At 46.7% G+C, this 22,635-nt stretch overlaps 1 protein-coding gene across 1 annotated transcript; it reads left to right on the top strand.

The window, feature by feature from the left end:
• The first annotated feature begins 280 nt into the window (after positions 1-280).
• LOC6554303 lies at positions 281-21,120 on the top strand. Its single transcript, XM_001982091.3, has 7 exons — positions 281-778; positions 8,779-9,216; positions 14,651-15,333; positions 15,477-15,612; positions 17,178-17,311; positions 19,609-19,837; positions 19,918-21,120. Exons 2-7 carry the CDS (start codon positions 9,162-9,164, stop codon positions 20,022-20,024), a joined length of 1,344 nt encoding a protein of 447 aa, XP_001982127.2. The 5' UTR covers positions 281-778; positions 8,779-9,161; the 3' UTR covers positions 20,025-21,120.
• Positions 21,121-22,635: the final 1,515 nt, after the last annotated feature.

Below are 22,635 nucleotides of genomic sequence, written 5' to 3'. Positions count from 1 at the left end.
AAATTCATCTTTAAAAGAAAGCAAGCTAAATGGCAAGGATGCTGTTACAATTCCCAGAATTTCAATTTGTAAGTGATGCAGTATCATGCCACGAATTTAATTTTCAACCGAGCATGGGGGGCAGAGCGCCAGAAATGTCCTTTCTCTTAAGCTTACGATATTCGCAGCTCCGCTCCTTGGACTAAAAAGCTCTCTCCCAGCCGCCCAGAACATTTAGTGCCGAGCACTCGGCCCGAAGGACACACGAGGATTCATAAACAAATCGAGCTGCTCCTGGCCGTGGCCATTCAGTTGAATTCGTTGCGAGCTGGCGAAAGGACGTGCTCAGCGGTCGTCGTCGTGGCGAAAAGCAATCATATAGAGTGGCATTCGGTGTCTGAGGTCGGAGTTCGTGTGTCAGAGTTTGGCCAAGACTAAGGCGCGAAAACGCATTTGCGGCGAGTGCGACTGCGGCGATTTTGCCAAGTTTTACTCAGTGTTTTCCCCCGAGTTTTCCTTTCCTGCTGAAAACCCGAAAACCCCCCAAACGTGTGCGGGCAATTAAAGTTTCCAGCGCCCCACTGACTGATGGCCGCGCAAATGGCCATTGCGAATTGCATGTTTTCGTGGCGAGGAGTGCATGTCGCAGCATGACACCGAGCGCCCTAAAGCAAATGCATGTGAGCCAGCCGGAGAGGGCTTAAAGTGTTTTTTGGCCAGCCCTTGTTCGCCAAAGTGGAATTATCGGCCAGCAAGACAAACGGCACGCAAGGACGGGCTAATGAAAGCCCCATCAAAGGCAAGTGCAAATTTGTGCTAGGGGTTGGGCAGGAAATCTAATTAAAGACGAAATGGCAAATGCGGAGCATAAAATAATTGCAAATGTAGATGTAACCAGGTGGCAGCATGTGAGTCCCAGGAAACGGGCTTCGCTTGACAAAAAACAAAAGGCAAAACCCCAACCACCACACAAGCGAAAGGAATTCGCATACATGTCAAATTTATGAAAGGCAAGCTCACACGTATGGCTCTGTGTGTGTGAGTGAGTGTCCTGGCCAGAGCTGAAATTTATTTATTTGTTTTCCCTACTTACGGGGCAGAAGGGACAGGAAAAAGTAAAACTACACCGGCAGCTGGGTTGGGGAAACTCTTATAAAAACAAATGTTGAACAATGGGCGTGTGGCACCTTAAATTACTGAAATAGTTGCCCTCATCTTGCAACTTTCGCATAGGCAAGACGATTCTCTGTAGGACATTGGGTATGTGTAACATTATTTCTAGCATTTGTTGATTATCGAACTATTAGTTATTATTGCAAAGTACATAGCTTAGGTTTTTGTTAGCCTTTGTCCATCTTTTTTACACTACAAGGGTTACAAGTATATAGTGCAAGTATTGATAGAGCTATCGAAAACCACTAGCTAGGGAGCGGGCAAATTTAATTCTCTGGCAAATTAAAGTGACGGCTATTAGGGAACATCCTTGCGAGCCCCAAACAGGATTCGATCCCGTCCCCCATGAACAGTGGCCCCTGGGGTGGTCGCACATTGCGTGTACCGTAGTTGGGCGCAAACAATGCATATTCTAATATGCTAAATGGTTGCTTTTGTGGGCGCACCACCCAACCTGCCAACCACCCAACCACCCACCGCTCTACAAGCCACAACCCACTGGCAAAATTATTGCCGGGGCGCGCAAACAAAGCACTACGGTTAGGAAAACAATGGCTCAGTGCCGCCCAGTTGAGTCTGGCTCAGTGGAGCCAGGAGTCGGCATAATTTCAATTAAAATTCAATTGAAATTATATGCAAAAACAAACAATGGTGTAAATTGTGGGACTGCTGCCGGAGCACCCATAAAAGTCAATTAAATTATGCATTCGGCTATATTTATCAATCTGTGTGCCCAGCCCACCTACTGCCCATTATTTTATGTATTTTAACCTTTTCACGGTTTATTTTTTCCCTGATACCCTTTCGATTGTGGTATTGATTGTTGGGAGAAAGGTAATCGACGTTTCAATAATTCCATAAATAGTTAAGTGGCTACCCTCGCCCTCAAGTGACCCCGTTTTTTTTTCTATTTTTTCATTTACCGAGCTTTTATAGTGAATTTTTTTTCTATTTAGTTCACGGCACTTGAACGAACTTAAATATTTCTTCACACTTTGCCTTGTCGCCATCGCCTTTTACCGAAAGTTTTCCAATTATATGTCGCCTTTTTTTCGCCAAACAGTTTTTCCGAGCTTCATATTTGCTTTTCCGCACCCCCACCCACCCAATTCTCTATTTTCCGCTCGTTCGCTGGGGAAAGTTTTTATCGCCGAGCTGAAAAAATTATGCTGGCATTGCCTTCTCTCATATGATTGGCATCGCGGCGGCCCGAAAGTTTTGCCCTCGGGCAAATTGTTATCATAAGCGAAATCGCAGCGTAACTGACGTGAATTTTCCCGAAATGCAAAATTCAGGGCAAGCCGTGTAGTTTGAATAAATGTCACTGTCTGGAGTTTGTATCGAATGAAAAGCCATTCCAGTCCGGGCCAATCGAGAAGTCAGGTAAAATTCACATGGGACTTGTTGATATTTTCCTTTTTTGTTTTTGTCGGTGTCGGGCTAACGGCATTTGCATTTGCAACTGTATCGGCGTATCCGTATCCGCATCTGCATTTGTATCTGTATCTACATCTGTATCTGTGTTTCTATCTGAATATATATCTGTGTTTACTGCCATCCGCATGTTTCAAGATATGGCATACACGTTATTCCACTTTAGTACATTAGGGCAGACTTCCTCCTGCCGGTGCGCTTAATTTCCGGCGCAGTCAACAATACGAATCGGCATCCCCGTAGAGGGAGTTGCTTGGCCCTGGGATTAGGGATCGGCCGGCACCCAGCTCCTGCCCCAGCTCCTGCTCCTGCTCCTTAAATTTCTCGTCATGTCTGCCGAGGAAACGGCAGAGAATGCGACGGGATTCAAGCTGGGACCACAACTGTAGGAAGTTTGAAAGCTCACGCACCTTAGCCTTCAGCAGTCGAGATGAACTTCAATCAGGAAAAAAGTCGGTAAACTATCAGGCCCCTCGACTAACCACACCCGTTTGAGAGCTCCCACGTGTCACAGCCGTCCCTTGTCGCCTTTGTGCAATTAAGGAGCTTAAGTGGTTTTCTCATAATTAGGTTATCCGGATGGCAGGCGCACTTTTGCCTGCTCAAATATTTATGCTCTCGCCCATTTAATTTATTAAAATGCAATTTAATTATTTCAATATTTATAGTACCGCTCCAGGCACACACCCACACACCCACACACGCACACGGGAGGTCCAATCAATTTGGAGTTCATTCGCCTCCCATGCAACATTTATTTTTCGCATGGCAGAGACAGGCCGTTTCCTTGTGCGCATCACTCATACGCACTGGTGGCCCGCGACTGTAGGTTAATGTCGAGACTTCGTGGGTCCCACATTCGCAGCCAACAAATCTTGTGTACGGCGTTTAATTTTTTGACTTCTCTCGCGGCTCACGCGCCAGCTTTTGTGGGTGCTCTGGGGTGGCGTCTTGTGGGGGCGGGCCAACCTGGCCCGTTGGCAAGGGGACGGGGGCGGTGGCGGGAGGCGGTCCGGGAAGCCACCGAAGAAGAGGGCGTTCAAGGATCGCTCGTGGGCTTGGTTTGGTCGCGTCTGTAGCTGCGGTTACCATTCCTGGGTCCTTGAGGTGCTCGGAAGCTGTAGCCACAAAGTTGCCTTGGCGAAGCAGGCACTACCAGTTGGCGGAGAGCACGTGCACTGCAAGAATATATGTATAAGTCATAAAATATAATAAGCAGTATAAAGCATATAAGTGTATATGTCATATTAAGCAGTTTTTTTCAGCTCATTGCCACTTAGATTGTATAAGCGCTCCACTTGTTAGCTTGAACAGATTTAAAGATTACTTATTAAATAGTTATTTGTCTCCGTGTCGCGCACAAATGTGGGTGAGCTGACCAAATGGGGCTACTATTTATGGAAGTTGCACTGATGAGCATTGGCTTACACGGAATTCGGAACTCTGGTGGTGGTAGCCCGCAAGCCTTTTGGGAAATACCATTGAATTTGAATGCTGTTTGCTGGCTATTGCTTAAATATTTGCCTTCCAATTTCCATTAGTCTGTCATATTCCACTCGATTTCGTTACACTCTGTAAATTGCCTTTCACTACGGCTTTTGTGAAATATTAAGTACTTTTTCATTTCCTTTTCCGCCGCGAATCCCTACGATTTCGCCTTTGGCTGGATTTCTGTTTGTGGCGCCGCGTGAAACAAAAACAAAATTTGTTTGCCATAAAAAATTGTCGCGAGTTACGCGGCTGGGTGACAAAATGTGGAAATGTGGCGTGGGTGGGGGGTGGGTGGGTCCACGCCCTTTTGTGTCGCCTCCCGCCCACTGACTTTATCCCTTACCCGCACAATTGTGGCACGCCGTGGCTTTCCACTTATTTTCCACGCCGTGCAGCTTTGTATTTTTGTTTGGCTTTCCTTTCGCGCCGCTTTTCTTGTACTGTGCTCATTTATTTTTTATGTGTCTTGCACCTGAAACGACACACATTGAGGGCGTTGGAAAAGAGGGGGGCGTGGGGGGCTGGCATTAAAAATTTAAGTTTTGTGTCGATGAATGTCCTCCGTCCCGTTCCGCATCCTTTGTTTGCCGCATCGACTTACTTTATGGGCGTTTTTCACGGTGTTTTCCCAGCGATGTTGATTTAATTTAAGCCCCAAGTTGAAGTGCTAGGCTAATGCTGGCCCAAAAAAATAATGGGCCCCATCAAACGTGTCTTCGTGTCGGCTTAGGCAAATGATAATTTATTTATAATAGTTTGAGCCTGCTACCCTGTAGCTCCCGTAACGCCGAGAACCATAAAAAAGAGCCAACCATAAACACTTTTTAGTTGCCCTCGACGCCCCTGCATGTTTGTTAGTACCATTCCATCTTTTTGTATTCGCTCATAAACTCATTTTATTCCCAGCACGTGATATTTGTCCACATATGCGAAACTTTATTAGTTGAGCACTCAATGAAAAGGCCATCAAAGAAAACACCCGCCAAGGACTGCCAGCTGCAGAGGGGAATGGGGGAAATAAAATTTACAACATCAGCAAACATTTCCCCAATGAATTTGCATTGTCAATCATGCGCAGCTTATTTACTCGCCTCATTCGGTGTTATTTTTTTTTAGAGCTCGGCAGCTGCAGTTTATGAAACACACTTTTACGACTCACTCGGTTCCGATCGAAACAAATTCGAAAAAGTCGGACGAATAAAATGTGCGGCCATCAATTGTCATCGATATCCTAGCTCCTAATCTGTCAAGCGACCAGGGATTTTTCGAGTGCCTGTGTGTGTGTTTATCCTTGCCACACGCTTAGCCGCAGAAAAGCCACATGAATTTATGGCGCGAGGTGGCACTTAATATATTTTTCAAAAAGTAGACAGATGCTGAAGTGTCCTTGGGGAGGAGTCTCGCTTGATTTAGCTTATTCGCACAGATTGTTACTTAGTGGCTGGCTAGTATTTGGCTTTAACATTTATTTGTTCAATATATATGTTTCGGCAAAGTGAAATCGATCGATTTGAGCTGCAAATGAACACTTTTTCGTATAAAGTCCTACTGGGTTCTTAAGTACTACGATGATATTTATATTACTATGTTCTTAAGCTTTACTTAAACGTATGCATTCAATTTACAGCCACTTAATTAGTGCTCCTGATAGACGAAACTCTCGGAGGATTATCAGTAATTCCGCCCTGACCACTTAGTTCATACCTTATTAACTGGCATACCAAAGCTGCCCGCTTTGGATTTGGCTTCCAGCGCTAATGCAAAATGTATTTTAAATTGGATTAAGTGTCACACATTTTGACTTTGTGCCAACAATAATTTAGCCTGTTGAATTTTAATGCGATTTTTGGTAATGTAACTTTAGCCGTCCGTCCAAAACCAACACACCTGCACCTGCACACCCCGCAAAAGCACATATACTTGTGTATATGTAGATGTAGTTGTGTTTGTGTGTGCACTGATAAGTGCGACCCATGTGTCAAATGAAAAATCAATACTATTACAGACACAATGCACATATGGGCACGAACATGTGTACAGAGATGTAAATAGCTGGTTGACATTCTGACATCGACAAAACGAACGGGGAGCCTTCAAATGTGCCCCCCGACATTATTAGGTCACTTGTGGCTACATTTTGCATACTTACATACATACATACTGGTATATAGATATGTATGTGCAGGCACGTGGGGAATTGGAAATCTGGCCGGAGGAACAAATTTAATTTGCCAGCCCATCGCCGTTTGGAAATTATAATAATTGCTAAAATAATCGATTTGGGCCGGGTTCCTGACATTGGCTAATGCATATTAAATTACCATAATACAAATGATATCCCGGCCACTCACATGCGCACACATTGTCTATGTGCACATACGTATACATTTTCGGAATACCCTGCAAAAGTTGTGTCAACAATGTGAAAGATAAACAATGCGATAGTGTGCGTGCGTGAGTATGTGTGCTTGCCAGGATACACACACACACACACACACACACACACACGAACTCGAGTAAAACTTGCGACTCAGCTCCTTGCTGCTGTTGTTGTTTCGGGTTTTGTTTCACAATAATAAAGTGCGGCTGCAGCTTTAATAACTTCTGCAGTCAACAAGAGCGACAACAATAACAAACAGCGTCCTCCCCAATAGAGACAAAAAATACAAAGCGAATGGAGGTCCTGGATGGGAAGGACGAGGGATGAAGGAAAACTGGGGAAAGCACACACAGAAGCTGCGGAGCAGTGGCTAAAAGTTCAGCACAGAGTGGAGCTGCATTCTAATATGATGGGACCGCAACTAGAAAAGTTGCCAACCCAGTGGCAGCGAGGTTGGCAGTGGATGAGTGGCTGAGGGGGAGTTTCGGGGGCTAAGGGGCCACCGGGGCAGGACACAATGCCAGGAGACGAATTACATTTGTCGCGCAATGTTTGCACATATTTAAGCAACTTAAGAATTAGCCAACTTAGCTGGAAAATGCAGCGCAAGAATGCTGGCTGCCAACACACAGCAAGAAAGATATTGATCGTTTTTCCAGACCTATGAAAAATGTAATGATTAAGAATTGAAAGTTTGTAACACAGCTTAATATTAATATGCGCATGTTGTACAAGACGTGTCTATCTTTTTCTTACATCTTTCCAATGGAGTGGTTTGCACTGAGTAGCAACCGGAGGGTAAACTCCACATAGGTGCCACCTTGATCCATTAATAACGAATCATAGAAAAGATTTCTTGCCGTGGAGCCAGTTGCTCTGTCAGTCATTCGGGATAACTGGGAAGGCACCCAATTTGAGTTGCCCGCGCTTTGCAATGCAAAATGGCGGCTCCGAAAGTTTTTGCTGCATAATCGCAGGCGCAGCACTTTGGGCCAGGCCAAGCAAAACAAAAGTCCTGTGGAGCTGGGGAAGGGGGGCTAGGAGCAAGGGGGGCCAGCAAACTTTGCTGGCACTGCGCATAATGAAGCAACGCAACAGACAAATCCATCTCCGAGTGTGGACAAAAAACCCGGGCTGGGAATACGGGTTTTTGGGTGGCCGGAACCGGGTGAGGGAAAAGTTTCAGTTGCCAAATGCGAAAAGAATAAGACGCGACGAGCGTCACAGTTTACTTGGCATTTACATTTCCGCTCTGCCGGCTGCCACCCGAAGTTGTTTTCCTTCCATCTTTTTTTATGATTATTTCAGCTTCATTTTTCATTAAGAGCCCGGTCGGGCAGGCAGTGCCAAAGCCGCAGGACGAGCTGGTGGCCTCCTTGATTTATGCGCATTTCATGAGCACTTCGACGGAATGGGAAGCCCGGGCACGTGTCCTTGAGCATTGTTTTTTTTTTGTTTTTTTGCCCAGGCAAGTGTCCATTAGCTGGGAGGCATTGTTGGACCAGGAAGGCAGTAAGCTGTTTTTATTCTCTTGACTAGGGCATCATGGAGTCGGTGTGGGATGGCCTCTTTTTTATAACGCTTTTTGCTGTGCGTTCTTCAAAAAGTTGTGCCTTTTTATTCGGCTCTGATTTGCTTTTCATATGAATTCTTAATTTCGTTCGATTTTCTTAGGCAAAGCAAAGCGGCACACACGACCTGACCTATGACCTCAGCTGCCGCATTTGGCCACAACAGCTGTCAGCCCCCACGCCCTACACTACGCCCACGCATTAACCTTCGTCCTTTTGTCGGCGTTCGATTTGTAACGTATATTTATAAGTTTTGCTGGGGAAAATCTATTTCCATGCAAACATCTGACGTGTAGCTCTTGTGGCAAAAATAAATGGCAGTCAAATGCTGATGGGAGTGTTATGTAATGAGTTCCCATTTCCCATTTCCCTCTGCATTTGCCATTCCACTTCCATGGCTAACCAGGAAACAATGGGCACAATCAATAAATTGTTTCGAGATTCCGGTCACCGAAATCATTTGCTGATGGCCAAATTGAGGTTACTGTCATTTGCAGAAAGAGAAACAGATAGCGAAACAATGTCATTTGATTGAGAATTATTCTTAGGCTGCCTTGTTTGTGCCCAGACCTGATGAGAAATGATAAACCCGACAGAATCCAGGACAAATTGAAAAGGGAACTTGTTCTGAGAAATGACCCCATGAAAGGCTGCCTTCTGGAGGGGGCCGCACCACAATTAAGATAACTTTACCTTTACCAGGGCCATCAAACTTTATTAAATCCCATTTATTGTGATCTTTTTTTGCAGCCTGCACTAGTGAGACAAAACCGAGTTTAATGAGCTGCCTGCAGCCGGAACACATGAGACTGCCGCAGCACTTGTCCCTGGCCAACGGATCGAGCCAACTATTAATGGCAACAGGCTGGAAGTTTATGCGAAAAGTTTCTGAAAGTAATACGCAGAGAACACACAAACCGAGCTAAGTCCCATCAAGCAACAATAAATGGGAAAACGCGCCGGGGAAAAAGCGCTTAAATCAGCACAAGAAACCGCCAGGACCGAAACGGAGCGGTAGAGTGGAAGAAATCCACAGAAAAGTTTTCCCGCAGCGGATTTCCATTCTCAGGAGCATCATCATCATACCAGGCTACATTATTGTTTCGCCAAGGATTACATATTATGCGATAAACATGAAATACACAAGCGATACACGAATCATTGTGTTCATTTGCTGTTTGCTGCAAGGTGAGTGCAAAAGTGTTCAATGCCATTTGGTGGGTGGTGTGGGTGGCTGGGGCTCCCAGCTGAATGGGTGATTTTCCCCAGCATTTCCAGTTCAATGCCTGCGCGTGTCGACACCTTGCCAGTCAATAAAAAGCAAATTGTAACTGCTCGACAAAGTCACTTGTGGCGTTTTAACACCCAAACGCACATATGTAACTCTCTGTGCGTGTTGGCAGCCCAAAAAAAGGGCATAACCGCCCACTAATCCCTATATATACACTCCCAGCCAACCCAGCCGAATCCCCGCTGACGACCCGCTCGTTTCACTTATTTCAGTTATTTTTCTTGTGTGCCGCATGCGGAGCGCATACAAATGAGTGGGTCAGGCCACCCACAGTACCCACAGTACCCACAGTACCCACAGTACCCACAGTACCCACAGCACCCACAGAGATGAAGCCGCCACTTGGAGCGGCAATTCTCGCTTTATTTTAAATAAACATGATAATTTTTTTAATAGAATTTCCCGGGGCTTAATTTCGCAGGTTTCAGCACCCAGCCGCCCCGCGCGTGAGCTGTCAATTTTCGCTGGGCTCGAAGTTGGCTCCATTTCCATACCCATTCGCATATGCATCTGTCAAGTGCAGCCGCCTGAACGTGACTTGATAGACACAGTTCTTGGGCTCTGCACTTTTCCGACGCTGCTTTGCTGGTTTTCCGGCTGCCAGCTGCATGCTAGCCCCCCGGGGAAATCACTCACACGTATTAAACGCCAATGACGCACGAAGGGAGCGTAACGAAGCAGCGGGTGTTCCCATAAATTCCATTTCATTTTGCAAATATGTAATCGCACCTAGAGTGCAAAACACGGCAATCGATTTCCGAAGGGCAGACTGCAGACGCTCGATTCGAGCCATTCGATTCGATCAGCTGAAATAATAAGGGAAAACTTTGGCAAATTGTTTGTGGAACGTGAGGCACACGTCTGCCGCCAGCTTCCTGGCAGTCGTAATATTTTCTGCATTTCGCTCGACTCAAAGTGGCCACAAATGAGTCCCGGGCCGTGTGATCAAATATTGCGCATACGCCGTGTGGCAGAACGACCGTTTACATGTTGCGCCATTGCCTTTGCCTTGCCGCCATTGTTATTTCTCTTTTCAATTACACGCCAGCTCAGCAGCTGCTTTTCCCTCGCTCTCCCCTTTTCCATTTCCCATTTCCCGTTTCCCTTTTCTTGCCCGACTTTTCTTTTCCACTGCGCCCCTGTTGGCTCATCACCTGCGGTTATTTTGATTTTAATTTGCTCGTTTCTTGCTCGTCAGTTGCTGTCGCTGCAGCTCGTGTTGTTTCTATTTTATTCATAAATGTTTTGTTGCCACTCTCACCATTGCATGTGTGTGTGCGAGTGTGTGTGTGTTGGTGCTAGTTCGCCTTGTCAGTGTCGCTTAGGGTGGAGTGGCCATTTTGCCTGCGAGAATGGCTGTGTGTGTGTGTGTGTGCAAGGATTTGCGCCAGATTTGTGTCAACTTGAATACATCAGAAGCGCTTGAACAGATTTGCATGCTGTTTCTGTTTTTTGTTGGCCGTTGTCGCTTGTGGTGCCTGCAAACAACAACAGCGAAACAAAAAAAATGCACACGCAATCGCGCAGTGGCAACGGGGCGTATGAGTACTTTCTTCCTCTTTCTCTCTCTGCAGGCCTTTCAAAAACTGTTGCATACTTTTTTGCGCCGCATTGTTCTTGTTTCGCCCGACGCAAGGATAGCCTTTGTTGTTGCTCGGTTACTGCGCAAACTAAACTAAAACTATCCCAAAGGCTTTTTCATTACAATTTCGTCTAGGTTCTTTTTTTCCGCCCCCGTTTGCATTTCGCCCCCTTGATGTTTTATTTTTTAATATAATTGTTTGCGTATTTAGCACAAGGCCATGCGCCCCACCACATCCAACACCCACCGAGCGCCGCAATTCGTGGCCGCAGTAATTGTTTTTTAAACGCATTTAATGAACAACATTAAGCGGAGTTTAAGCTGTCAATGCCACAATAAATATTCATCAAGCCGCAGAACGGCAAGCGGCAGTACGAAAAATGTGCGAGCCGAAAGCGTACGTCACAGTTTTTAATGAAGTCTAGACGCCGCAAATAAGAAGTACGCCCTTAATGAGCCGCCGTTCCAACTTGGCTGGCAGCCCACTATCAATGGCAGCCGCACTGGCGTCCCTGTTGTGTCTTCCAGTTTTTTGACACTTTTCGGCAACTTTCTGGCTGCTTCTCAGGTTCGGGCCAACATTCTCCAGCGAAATGATTTAACAGATAGCAAAGTTTGCCAGCCTCCACGGGCGGGCGCATAATTGCTGCAAAGGCGCAAACTCATTAGTGGTATAAAGTTAAGGGCCGTTCAACCGATCCCATTCCACCACCCCCACCAACCGGTTCCCAACCGCCCATCATTGATAGCAACTAAGCTGGTACAACCGATTTTTGCTGCCAGCTTTATCTCCTAATGGCGGCCTTCATTATGCGCTATTTGGCAACGCACTGTGGGTCAGTTTACCTTGGGCCACCTACCACCTTCCTCTTTCCGGAGATTTTAGCTCCTCCTTTGTTTGTCTTTCTACTTTGCTGTCCTTCGGCTCTGTATGGTTCGTTTCCCCCTCCGCTGCTCGTTCTGTTTGCCAATTTTATCGAATTATGCTAAACACCAGCAAAGTTCACAGGACCAGAACGGGGGAGGACTTATTTAACCTGCAGGTGAGCTGCGGGGCAACCCAAAGGGGCGCCCCCCTCCCCCCTGCTTCGCTGAGTGGGGAGCTAGCCCTGTTTAAATATGCGTTAATGAACGAAATTATCATGCATACTGAATGATATACCCTCCTTCTGCCACGACACCGGCTTATGCATATTCAATTTACATCAAGTGCGCCGCGTTGCTTTGCGGATACTTTACATACTAATTTAAATATGGAACTTTATTTTGCCGAGTTCGGAGGCTCTGGAGGAGCAGGCGATAGTCAAGTCGAGCTGGGAGCCTGAGACAGGCGGGCTGATAGGCAGACAGTTGGAACTTTGGCTCTTTGCTGTCCTTGCCCCGGGCCACAGTGGCTGTGAAGTGTGAATTGCCTGCTTAAATATCAATTTTAAAAATGGGCAAAATCAAATTACCTTGAAAGCCAGTCCAACGTCCAACTTACAGCACCTTATAATTGCCCAAACAGTGAGTAGAAAGTTAGGAAGTAACTATTTAACAAAGTAAGCCAATATTATTTGTGCGACAGACAGGCACATAGCAAACCCTTTGTCCATATTTTACAGATTCCTCGCAAAAAGCCTTTATTTTCATGTGAAAAGGCCTGAAAATCCTTACTTAATGCTGAGTACAATTGCGGTGGTAGCCCATTCATAAAGAAAGACACACAGCGTTGCATTTAGACAAAGCTGAGATGCTGTGCTTGTGGCATATTTACGAGTTGTATGTGTATTTTTGCACAAAACTCATTGAAATGGAATTCCATTCGGAGCACATCAACTTGTAATTTAATTTCGGATCTGAATGTATATGCAAGCTTTTGTCGCTCCACTCGACTTGGCTGTTATCAATGCAGAGTTGACTTGCTGGCGAAAGCAGGGGGAAGCTCTTCTTTCCCCCGGCTACATTTCTTTGAATGGAGCCCGCCCTGCAGGCAATTTTAATCAGCTCCCATGCAACTTTCACCCATTGTTTGCTCCTCTCCATCCGATCCGGCCATCGTTTTTTGACTGCGACTTTGCTGTTTTTTAATTAACATTTAGACATGCCGTAGCGCAGCATTGCCCAAATGACATGTGCTTACCGCTTGTCACAGGCCGCTTTGTGTTGGCATGTTTTTGTACACATATACAAACGAGTACAAGTATATGGTATGCAGTAGTCGGCTTGGGGCCTTTGTTTTTCCGGCAAGCGGCCTAATTTCATTAAGCCCATTTCCCGACTGACATCAGCAGGTGGGCGTGACTGGGGGCGGGCGCACCTCAACTCGTCCATCAAAGTCGCTGTCATAAAAATTGGCCAATTAAACAACGTGTTCACCCACACGCCAGGCACTTGAAATACCGGCGCTAATTAATGGCCAAATGTAATTAGTACTGGGTAACAGCGGCATATGCAGAATTCTGGCATTCTCCAGGCCGAATCAAGAGCAATCTAATTCAGCTCGTAATTAAATGAGGGTTGGGCAAATCAAAACTGTTTACTGCACTCGACGAGCAGCAAGTATCCGCAACCACACGCTGCAGTCCTGCCAATTTCAATCGGTCTCCGGGGCGCCTGGCAGCCGGAAAAGTTGTGCAGCTGCAATGGAAAAGTTTTGTTCGCCAAGTCCCAGATCAGAGACTGTCAATCTGCTTAATCCCATTCAATTGCTGACGTCTTTAAGCGGCTGCCAAAGTTTTGCCAGCTGCCAATGGCAGTGCCAATGGCCAATTAGCCGACGCCGACGCCGACGCCGAGTCCGAGTCCTGCTCCTAATGGCCAGATATTCAAATATTTATGACGACTGCGATTCTAATTTAACGCTGGCTGAGCAGCACCGCCAAAATAAACCGCTAAACAGAGCGTTTATTCTGTAATTCCGTAATTCTGGGGGTGCATGACAGCCAGGAAGTGTACAAACGGCCCATATCCTGTTGGTCGTCCTGGGCGTCCTTCGGCTGCCACATGGCCAGCCTTCATAAATCGTGGCCCTGGCGCGGCGGTGCTGTAATTTCACAAAGGATTAAGCCCGATTACGCACTCATTTATTAATATTTACGAGCCGCCCGACACGGGATAACAGAACAATGGCCATTCCACCTGCCACAATTTATCCGCCTCCCTTCGCCTGCATATTTCAGAATCGCCACTCATAAATAAGCAATTGACGATCAAAACCGTGGGTCCTTTTAATTAAAACAATAATTGTTTGTGCTGGCAGGCGGCCAGGACTGACTAGTGGTCTAGTCCAGAGGACAAATCAATTATGCAAATACTTGGCAGGCTGGCAGGCGTTAAATTTGCGTCGTCATCAGCAACAAGAAGTTGACTCATCTTGACGGCCCCGGACAATGCGGAAAATATTTTAATTTTCCTCTGGCCTTGCTGCGACTAGCGTAATCCTTGGCGATTGCCCGGCGGGTCCTCTGAACTCTGTCCTTTCGCCCCGCCGCGTATCCTTGCCATCATGCCGCATCCTGCGCCCTTTTCTTATGCAAATATGCGCTCGACATCCCCGGGCGACTTGCCAGTTTATTGATTTCCCAGTCTCGCTGATTTCAATACTTGTCGTTTTCATCTGGGCCGATAGAGAATATTATTTTGATATTTTTGGTGAATATTTTCGCCTGATTGGTGTCACCATTATTGACAAAGTTTCCTTGGAATGGAGAACGCAGCTTTTGCGCTGACAACACAACTTTATTAATAATTGATTATTCTTTCAACAGGTTTTGCCGCTGGCCTGCGCATGATTAAGGTCTCCATTCCCGCCTACAAGCTGCGTGGCGAGTCCGCCTTTCTGGAGTGCCAGTATGAGCTGAACCGCACGCACCACACGGTCACGGGTCTGCAGAGCCACTCGGACCATGCCCACGGTCACCAGACCCACGCCGGAGAGTTCCACTATCCGGATGGCGAGGCGCTGGAGGACGAGCGGTCCGCGTACCGCTCCAGGATGCGGCAAAACCAGCGGCAACATGGCCAGCGGCCCCGGCAGCGGGAGCCCATCGCCATGCGTCAGTACCAGAGCCAACAGGGCCACCAGCAGTTGCCAGCTCCGCCGGAGAAGTCGCCGTACGGGCACAGTGTTTACCGGGGCAGTGCCGCCTCCGGATACCTGGGCGCCGCCCATGTGGGCGCCAGTACGCACAGTGGCTCCGTATCCGTAAGCAACGGGTACAACAACGGCGGTCCGGCGCCCTATATGCCCGATTTCGATCGGGCCGACAGCTTCGACGACAGCCACGATCGCGAGGAGGAGGAGGAGGACGAGGACGAGGAGGAGCAGCCCGAGGAGGGCGAGGCCCTGTACGCCATCAAGTGGTACAAGGACAACGAGGAGTTCTACCGCTACGTGCCAAAGGCGCGGCCGCCGAAGACCAGCTATCGCGTGGACGGCGTGCGAGTCATTGTGAGTGCACCCAAAGTATTCACTCATATTTCAGCACTTTCCCAAATCCCATCTCTCTGAAATCAACTGCATATTTTGCCCCTGGCCGTGGAGCTTGCAATTTGTGGCATTGTTGACATTGACCCACGTTACTCTTCTTGCAGGAGGAGCTGTCGGACGCCAGTCGCGTCCTGCTGCGCGGATTGACGCTCAACTCGACCGGACTGTACCGCTGCGAGGTGTCCGCCGAGGCGCCCAACTTCTCGTCGGTGCAGGGCGAGGGGCGGATGGACATTGTGTGTAAGTACGCCCAATGCGAATGCCAATCTATTCGAAGTCACGTTCCGCATTTGCCTGCCCGGGTTTTTATTATATTTGTTGCGCCCCGCAAGCAGCACACAACCGAGCAAATGTTTGCTCGAAAAATTTCACATCAATTACAGGCAAATATTGGGAGCGCAAATACAGGACAAATGCGGTGGGTGGGGCAGGTTTTAAATCAGGAGCTCCATCGTTATTGGCATCAAGAGCCGGATCTTGTTTGCTTATTTGTTCGGCAGCATTTCGATACAGAGCGAATCCAATGTGAATAGTATTCATGGTTTTGTACACAGATTTCGGTTCAAGCTGCAAGGAATTTCAATAAGCGGCTAAGAACTCTGGGAACTCAATGCTCGAGCAGAAATTGATATGGGATTTTATTGAAATTACTAGTTGAAATATGTAAGGCAAATAGGATTTTAATATGCCAATGTATGAAACTCAAATTAAAACCCGTCGCACAAACTGTGAGGGAAATGCATTAGGAGCTGAATCGAATAAAATTATCCCCACTGCGACCTTCATGCGATCTCCTCTAATATTTTATTATTTTTGGTAAAAGCTTTAGCTGTTTTAAATTGCATGTTTAAAAGCCTTTTCGTGGCTCTGTTTGCCATCCTGCGGTCCACTTTCCGCCACAAGCTCACCCACTACATATATATGTACGACCTATATGTATATGTATGTATTCTGATTCGGATCGAGTTTATTTTTACAGCTTCTGCCGGCTTTTGCTTTTGGTCGACTAATGCGACTGCTGCTGCTGTTTGTTTTGGCCTTCTTTATCGGGCCGGGCGGGCGGAAATGCTTTTAAAAAGTCATTCATAAGCTTTAGTTTCATAACAGCATATTTTTGTAATCCAAGCCGGGTGCTTGCATTTTTTAACGCTTTACACACGCGCTAAACTCCGCTCCATTCCGCTCTACCCCACAGTTTTTTCTATTTTTATTTACTTAAACCAAATGGCCAGCGGCAAAAGGAATATATAAAAAAGGTGGACCCGCAAGGGGGGTAGCGGGGCGGCCACGACAGCGATTTATAAGTTAAAATGCCATTTTAATGGATATTTCCGCAGTCTGGCCGCTTACAACATATTTTGTGTAGTCCCTGAACACCCAGAAAACCTCTTTGCAATTGGAGTTGTTGCTGTTGGCTTATCTGTGTGTTTTATGTTCTATTTGAGCAGCGAAAAATATTTATTTGTATATCCCATTGAAATCGTCTGTGCAAAAGGGGGAAGGCCCCACTTCCCCCACCAAAGGCGAAGTGTGTGCGCCGGGTAAATATTTGCCGGGCAAAGCAACACAAAAAAATTGTTAATAAATTACTCGACCAAGGGGCGAAAGCCGCAGCAAATATTTATTGGCAACTGGTTGGGGGGACTTTTGGCCATGCGACTCTGGGAAATGGCCAGCAAATGGACGCAGTTCAAAGCCACGCCAGATAACATCGCAAGGGATAATATCGTATTAATCCCCCCATTTTATTTATGCAAATCTTGTATCCATAATTGATGTATACTCCTTCCCGCTCTCCATTTCAGTTCTGCCGCGCGATGGACCACACATCAGAGGACCGCAGTATCAGTATCAGATCGGCGAGTACTTGTATCTAAACTGCACGTCGGGCAAATCGCATCCGGCCTCGCATTTGCAGTGGTTTGTCAATGAGCAGCCGGTGAGTTTGTGTCTGTTAGCCCTGGGCTCTCCCCCTTAGCCAAATAAAACGTTACACATTTAGCCCCTTTTTTTGGTTTTTGGGTCCGCACCTAAACGATGCCGTGCTAATCAAGAGCGGGAAAAATGTAGAAATTATGCATACAGTAAATATTTAAGCCTCTAACAACGCGGCGGACAGCGAGAACGCGCCCGGGAGCAAAGTGGACTCAGCTGGGCAGGTTGTTGAAATAATTTCATGAACAAAACTCATGTAGACGGGCAGGCTTCGAACACATTTTTCGGTCTTTCTTCCCTTTTGGCTGGCCATGTTTTATGGCCCGATGTCGGGAGCTTAGGGTAGGTTACGTCAGGTGTATATATGTCTGAAACTGGTAACTGGTTACTGGTTACTGGGTAGTGGGTAGTGGGTAGGGGGTACTGGGCCATCCATCTGGCCGAAAGCTCGTTACATGTCTGCCGTGGCCGGAACACAAAAATCGAGAGGCGGCGAGTGGGTGGCGCAGTGCATTTTATCGCCGCCGCTGACTACATGGCACTCAAATTGTGTGAATCGAGGCGTTAAGGTACGAGTTAGTTCATTGTACCATGCTGACTTCCCCATCCACAAATCCTCGAATCCGGAGGGTTCGTGCCTCCCGTTCGCTTTGTATAAATACGAGAAAAATCAATAAGTGCGATTAGGCACGATTCCCGGTTTATTTGCCTTCCAACAATGGCAGCTGGAATCATCCCTCTTTCGCCAACCTTCCTGAATAATGAAGACCACCCTATCATATCCTCCACCCGAGCATCCGTCAAACGTACATACTTGTATATAGGGGGCAGCCTGGAGAACAATGAAATTGAGGAGGGCTCATTTCATAACGTTTGTCTGGCCGCCTACGACAACATGTCGTATACGCGCTGCCCTGCGAGGCATTCCTACAATTTACAATAAAAGTGTCCATCTTGAGCCGGGGCAAAAGTATTCTCGCAATTCCACGAAAAACTTCTAATACAACGGCTTGGCCAGGCCGCAAAATGCGGGGAAATAAATTTTGGCGGCATCTTGGGTGAAAGTTGTGCGCTTGTTTTACGACCAGCCCCCTTATTTCCCTCTGTTTGGCGTGGGAGCAGGCCTGTGGACAGCTGACGGCATTACTAGCATGTTTGTTGTGTCAGCAGGACACCGGAATCGAAATCGAAAGCGGACTTCGCACTTTTAATTTATGCCCTTAAAGTTTAAAGCGAGCCACAATGGCGAAGCATTTGGGAAAGGCAACCAATCGCCTAACAAATGGCAACAATTTTGCTGGCAAAGTGCTAACCAATTCCACCGCCGCCCCGAAACCCCGAGGACAGACCGAATTCGAATTCCCATTCCGATTACCCTCGCAGAACCCAATTTCGAAGCAAATCGAAAAAAGCAGCCGGGAAAAGTTCAAGTTATTTATTTGAGCGTTTCACATTTTTTATCAGGTCTGCACATTTTTCTTATTTATGGCAAATGATTTTATTTCCTTTCGAGCCAAGTTTAAGTGCAGCCCCCTTTCTATTTGTTCGACAACCCCACCCAGGCCCCCACTTCCGCCCCTCGTGAAGGCAGTGCACTTTGCTGACAGCAGCAAACACAGAAAGGGAGGAATTATCCAGCTCTTGTAATTGTAACCTTCATTGGACCTGGGAGTCGGACTCCGAGACGGAGACGAAGACGGAGACGGAGGCTGCTACTCCAACTCCGAATCCGGCCTGGAACACAAAGGCATCCCCTCAAGCATTCGCCAGACGTGTTCCAGACACGCCCATTGCGGGTCCCGTTTCCGTTTCGTTGCTCATACGCCGCGTGTGTCAACCCCCCGCACTTGATGGCAGACTTTTAATTCCGCTCGTACACGGCGAGCAAATTGGAATTTACTGCAGAAAAGGAAATTACTAAAATCCCAATCAGCTTTTATATACCTTGCCAATGCAAAAACATGTTGAATTAGGCAATTCATTTCGCATGGCATTTCCTAATTGCCATTATCTGCATAAGCATATGTCCGATTTTGGTGATTTATTAGGACAGCTATTATTTTCACTATTAAATGGCATTTAACTACGGCGTCATTTCAGTGTGATTCTCTGAATTTTGGCTCTTAAATTTGAGCAGACTATCGAGGGATTAAAACTTAAGACTTAGACGAAATAACAGAACAAGTGGAATTCGAAACGACATTAATTAATCTACCAGTGGAATCAAAAGAGAAACACAAACTGTTCCTAACTAAGCCTTTTGCACAGTGCAGCATTTAAGCCCCAACCGACTGATTTCAGATCCTCGACGAGCACTACCTGCACAAATACAACGACATCGTGCACAAACACGGGCTAATCACCTCGACTTTGGGCCTGCAGCTGCCACTGGAGCCGCGCCACTTCCACGAGGGCGACATGCGCGTCAAGTGCCTGGCCAGCATATCGCCGGTGCTGTGGAAGGGCGGCAAGGAGAGCGTCCTGCAGCGGCGACCGGGCATCATCGACAACCGCGAGGCCATGCTGCTGGGTGAGTGACCTGGCAGGGAGCCATTGCCGACTCCTAACTAATTCGATTCGCTGCCATTTGGCCCCGTTTCTCTCCCACAGTGAAAGGCGCGGCTGGGCACTCGGAGAGCAGTTTGCTGCGAACGCTAACCATCGCCATCATCCTGGCCAGAACTGGGCAGTGGCTACTCGGCGCGGAGCTGACCTAAGCCGGACCGCCAGGAGGGCAGATGGCACCCCATTCCACTCGATTCAATTAGCAAGCATTCATTTCAATTCAATTCAATTCAATTGCAATTGCAGAGCATAAATGGTGATTTTGTATACTTTAAGTGTAATATCCTTAGTTCTTAAGAGACAAGAGGCGAGCAGCAGCGACGAGAAGGGCAAGAAAACAGACAAATTGGGTAAATGTGTTATAGCATGTAAAAATCATAAAGCAACGCGAGTGGAAACGAGTTAAATAGTATTAAAACAGATCCCGTTCGGCACGAAAAAGTAAACTTATGCGCAGAGAGGCGCACCGAATTCAATTAGTAAAATTGTTAAGTAACTAAATTCAAATCCCATATATATATGACATATCCCCGCCCATCGGTCCCGAATCAAGCCCAGCTGAGGGTTCGTTGTGCGTAATTTCTGTGTAAATACTTGAATGGAACGACAAAGTCTAGGGCAAACTTTGGACTTTTGTCAAATAATGTCTGAGTGGCATCAATTTCGAATGGTAGCTGGCAACTTTCCCATAACAGATGCTAAAACTACATAATTGCAAAAAACAAAAAAACAAAAGGATAAAAACAAATGGGGAAAAGTAAGCTGGAAAAGTGCTCTTTTCCCCTCTTTTAGTTACGATTCCGGCAAGTATTTGCTTCCTGACTCCGAAAGTATTTCCAATTGTATTTAGTTTTGTAAATTAAGTCCGTAAGCGAGAAGGGAACTTCGAATTGAATTATATTGTTGATGGATCCATTACTGATGGCTCTAAAGTTGAGGAGCTTTGAGTTGCCGCACATCCTAGTTGTATGAACTGTATAAAAAAAGAACCTGGATATGTGTCATATCCCTATTGTTAAGAACCTTTGCTAAACTAGAACTATAAGTTAGGTGTTTAAGTTGTAGCAAAACTGTGCCCCAGAAAATATGCCCCCATCCTGTATGTAGCGATACCTAAAGGATAAAGACCCCCGAAGATATACCTACTATATATGATGATATGTATATGTATACAGTAAATGAGTACGACAAGACCCCTTTTCCCCCCAGAGTGTTTAAACAAATATAAATGTGAAAGCAAACACGGAGTTGTCTTCTTATTTTCCGCGCTACCGGCAGATTCTCGCACAGATAGGCAACCGGATACGGAAATGTTATCTGCTACACGCACACGGACCGTGCAGCAACCATTAACACCTGAAGGACCAAAGTTGCTCCACTCCCATTTTGCACTTCCCCTTTGGCAGAGGTGTTAAAATCGTGGCTGCCTCTGCAGGGCCAACAAAGAAGATACAAAAAATTATATATATATAGAACATAAAAGCGGCAAAGTTAAAATAACACGTACAAATTTTGTATGCAAACAAACCGCAGCGCGCACACAGACACAGACACAGCGCTACACACACACACGCACGGAATGGCGGCGAATGGAAAAATTGCGTGCAGCCTTTTAGGCGCTGCCGGCTAACAGAACTCGGTTCTCTTTTATGTGCCATTGTGCCCGGTCTCTGCCCTTCTTGGTCTTCGTGGCCAACATTTTGACGGCGCACTAAACTTTATGCGCGGCACATAAATAGAAATGCACGCAAAAACTTTCACAAAGCTAGTGCCGAAATAAAAACAGTGGAGAAGCGCGAATAGCTGGGTACATTTTTGTTTGCTTCTGAGAGGGAGGGGGGCGAAGGTGAGGGCTAACCGAGGGGCGGTCACACGCAAATGGTTCGGGCCAGAATGTATTCATGCGTGGCCCGCGGCAATTCAGCCGATCCTGTTTACCTTGCGTATGCCTCTTCCGAGCCAAATCCAACCGACCTGGCCAACCAACCGCACACCAGCCATCGCCACCGCCACCCACGGGGTCAATCTAATCTGCTTCTGCACTTGGCCAGTTTGGTCAAGATTTATGTGTGCCTTGCATTGCATAAGCGGCGCCATTTAAATGTCTGGGCTTGAATTGCTACACCGAGAGCAATTTTTACATTTTTTTAGGGCATATTTGATTGTTCAAAACTGTTTTAAAGAAAATTGAATTTATAGAAAATATTTGCTGACTTAAAGACATGATAAATGTCTATAGCGGAGTTTCAAATCAAGTGTAGTAAAATTCTCTTCGAATTTTAAGTGCTACAAATTAAGTGGCAACCCAAATAGAACAACTTAGCCATCATATGTTCGGGCTTGTCGGAGAAGTGGGCGTGGTCAGTTGGCACAGGGCGGTGAATTGTTTGAGGGGCGGAGGTAAAAATTTATGGCCAGCGATTGCGAAGCTGATAAATTTAGTTTGCACTCAACTGGGCGCGGTCGTAGCCTTACAGCGATGGTGTTGGAAATTATGACGCGTCAATTGGCGGGGGCAAACAGAACCGCCCAACCCATGACCCCTGAACCCCTGAACCACCCAACCACTGCACCACCCAAGCACCCAGTTCAGCAACCTTTTCAAGGAGGTGCGTGCGGAAGTGGCTGACTAAATTGCAGCTGGCTAAAACAACAATTGCTTTTGATTTAAGTTGCATTAAATTAGTTTCCACACGGCGTCTGATTAATGAGTGCAGCGAACTTTCTGACAGCGGCAACTTGCTGCCAAGGAAGGGGGCGTGG

Source organism: Drosophila erecta, unplaced genomic scaffold (assembly GCF_003286155.1).
Source record: "Drosophila erecta strain 14021-0224.00,06,07 unplaced genomic scaffold, DereRS2 tig00000000-arrow-pilon, whole genome shotgun sequence".
Taxonomy (NCBI): domain Eukaryota; kingdom Metazoa; phylum Arthropoda; class Insecta; order Diptera; family Drosophilidae; genus Drosophila; species Drosophila erecta.
Note: the sequence above shows the minus strand (reverse complement) of the source record. Positions and strands in the feature narration are given on the sequence as shown.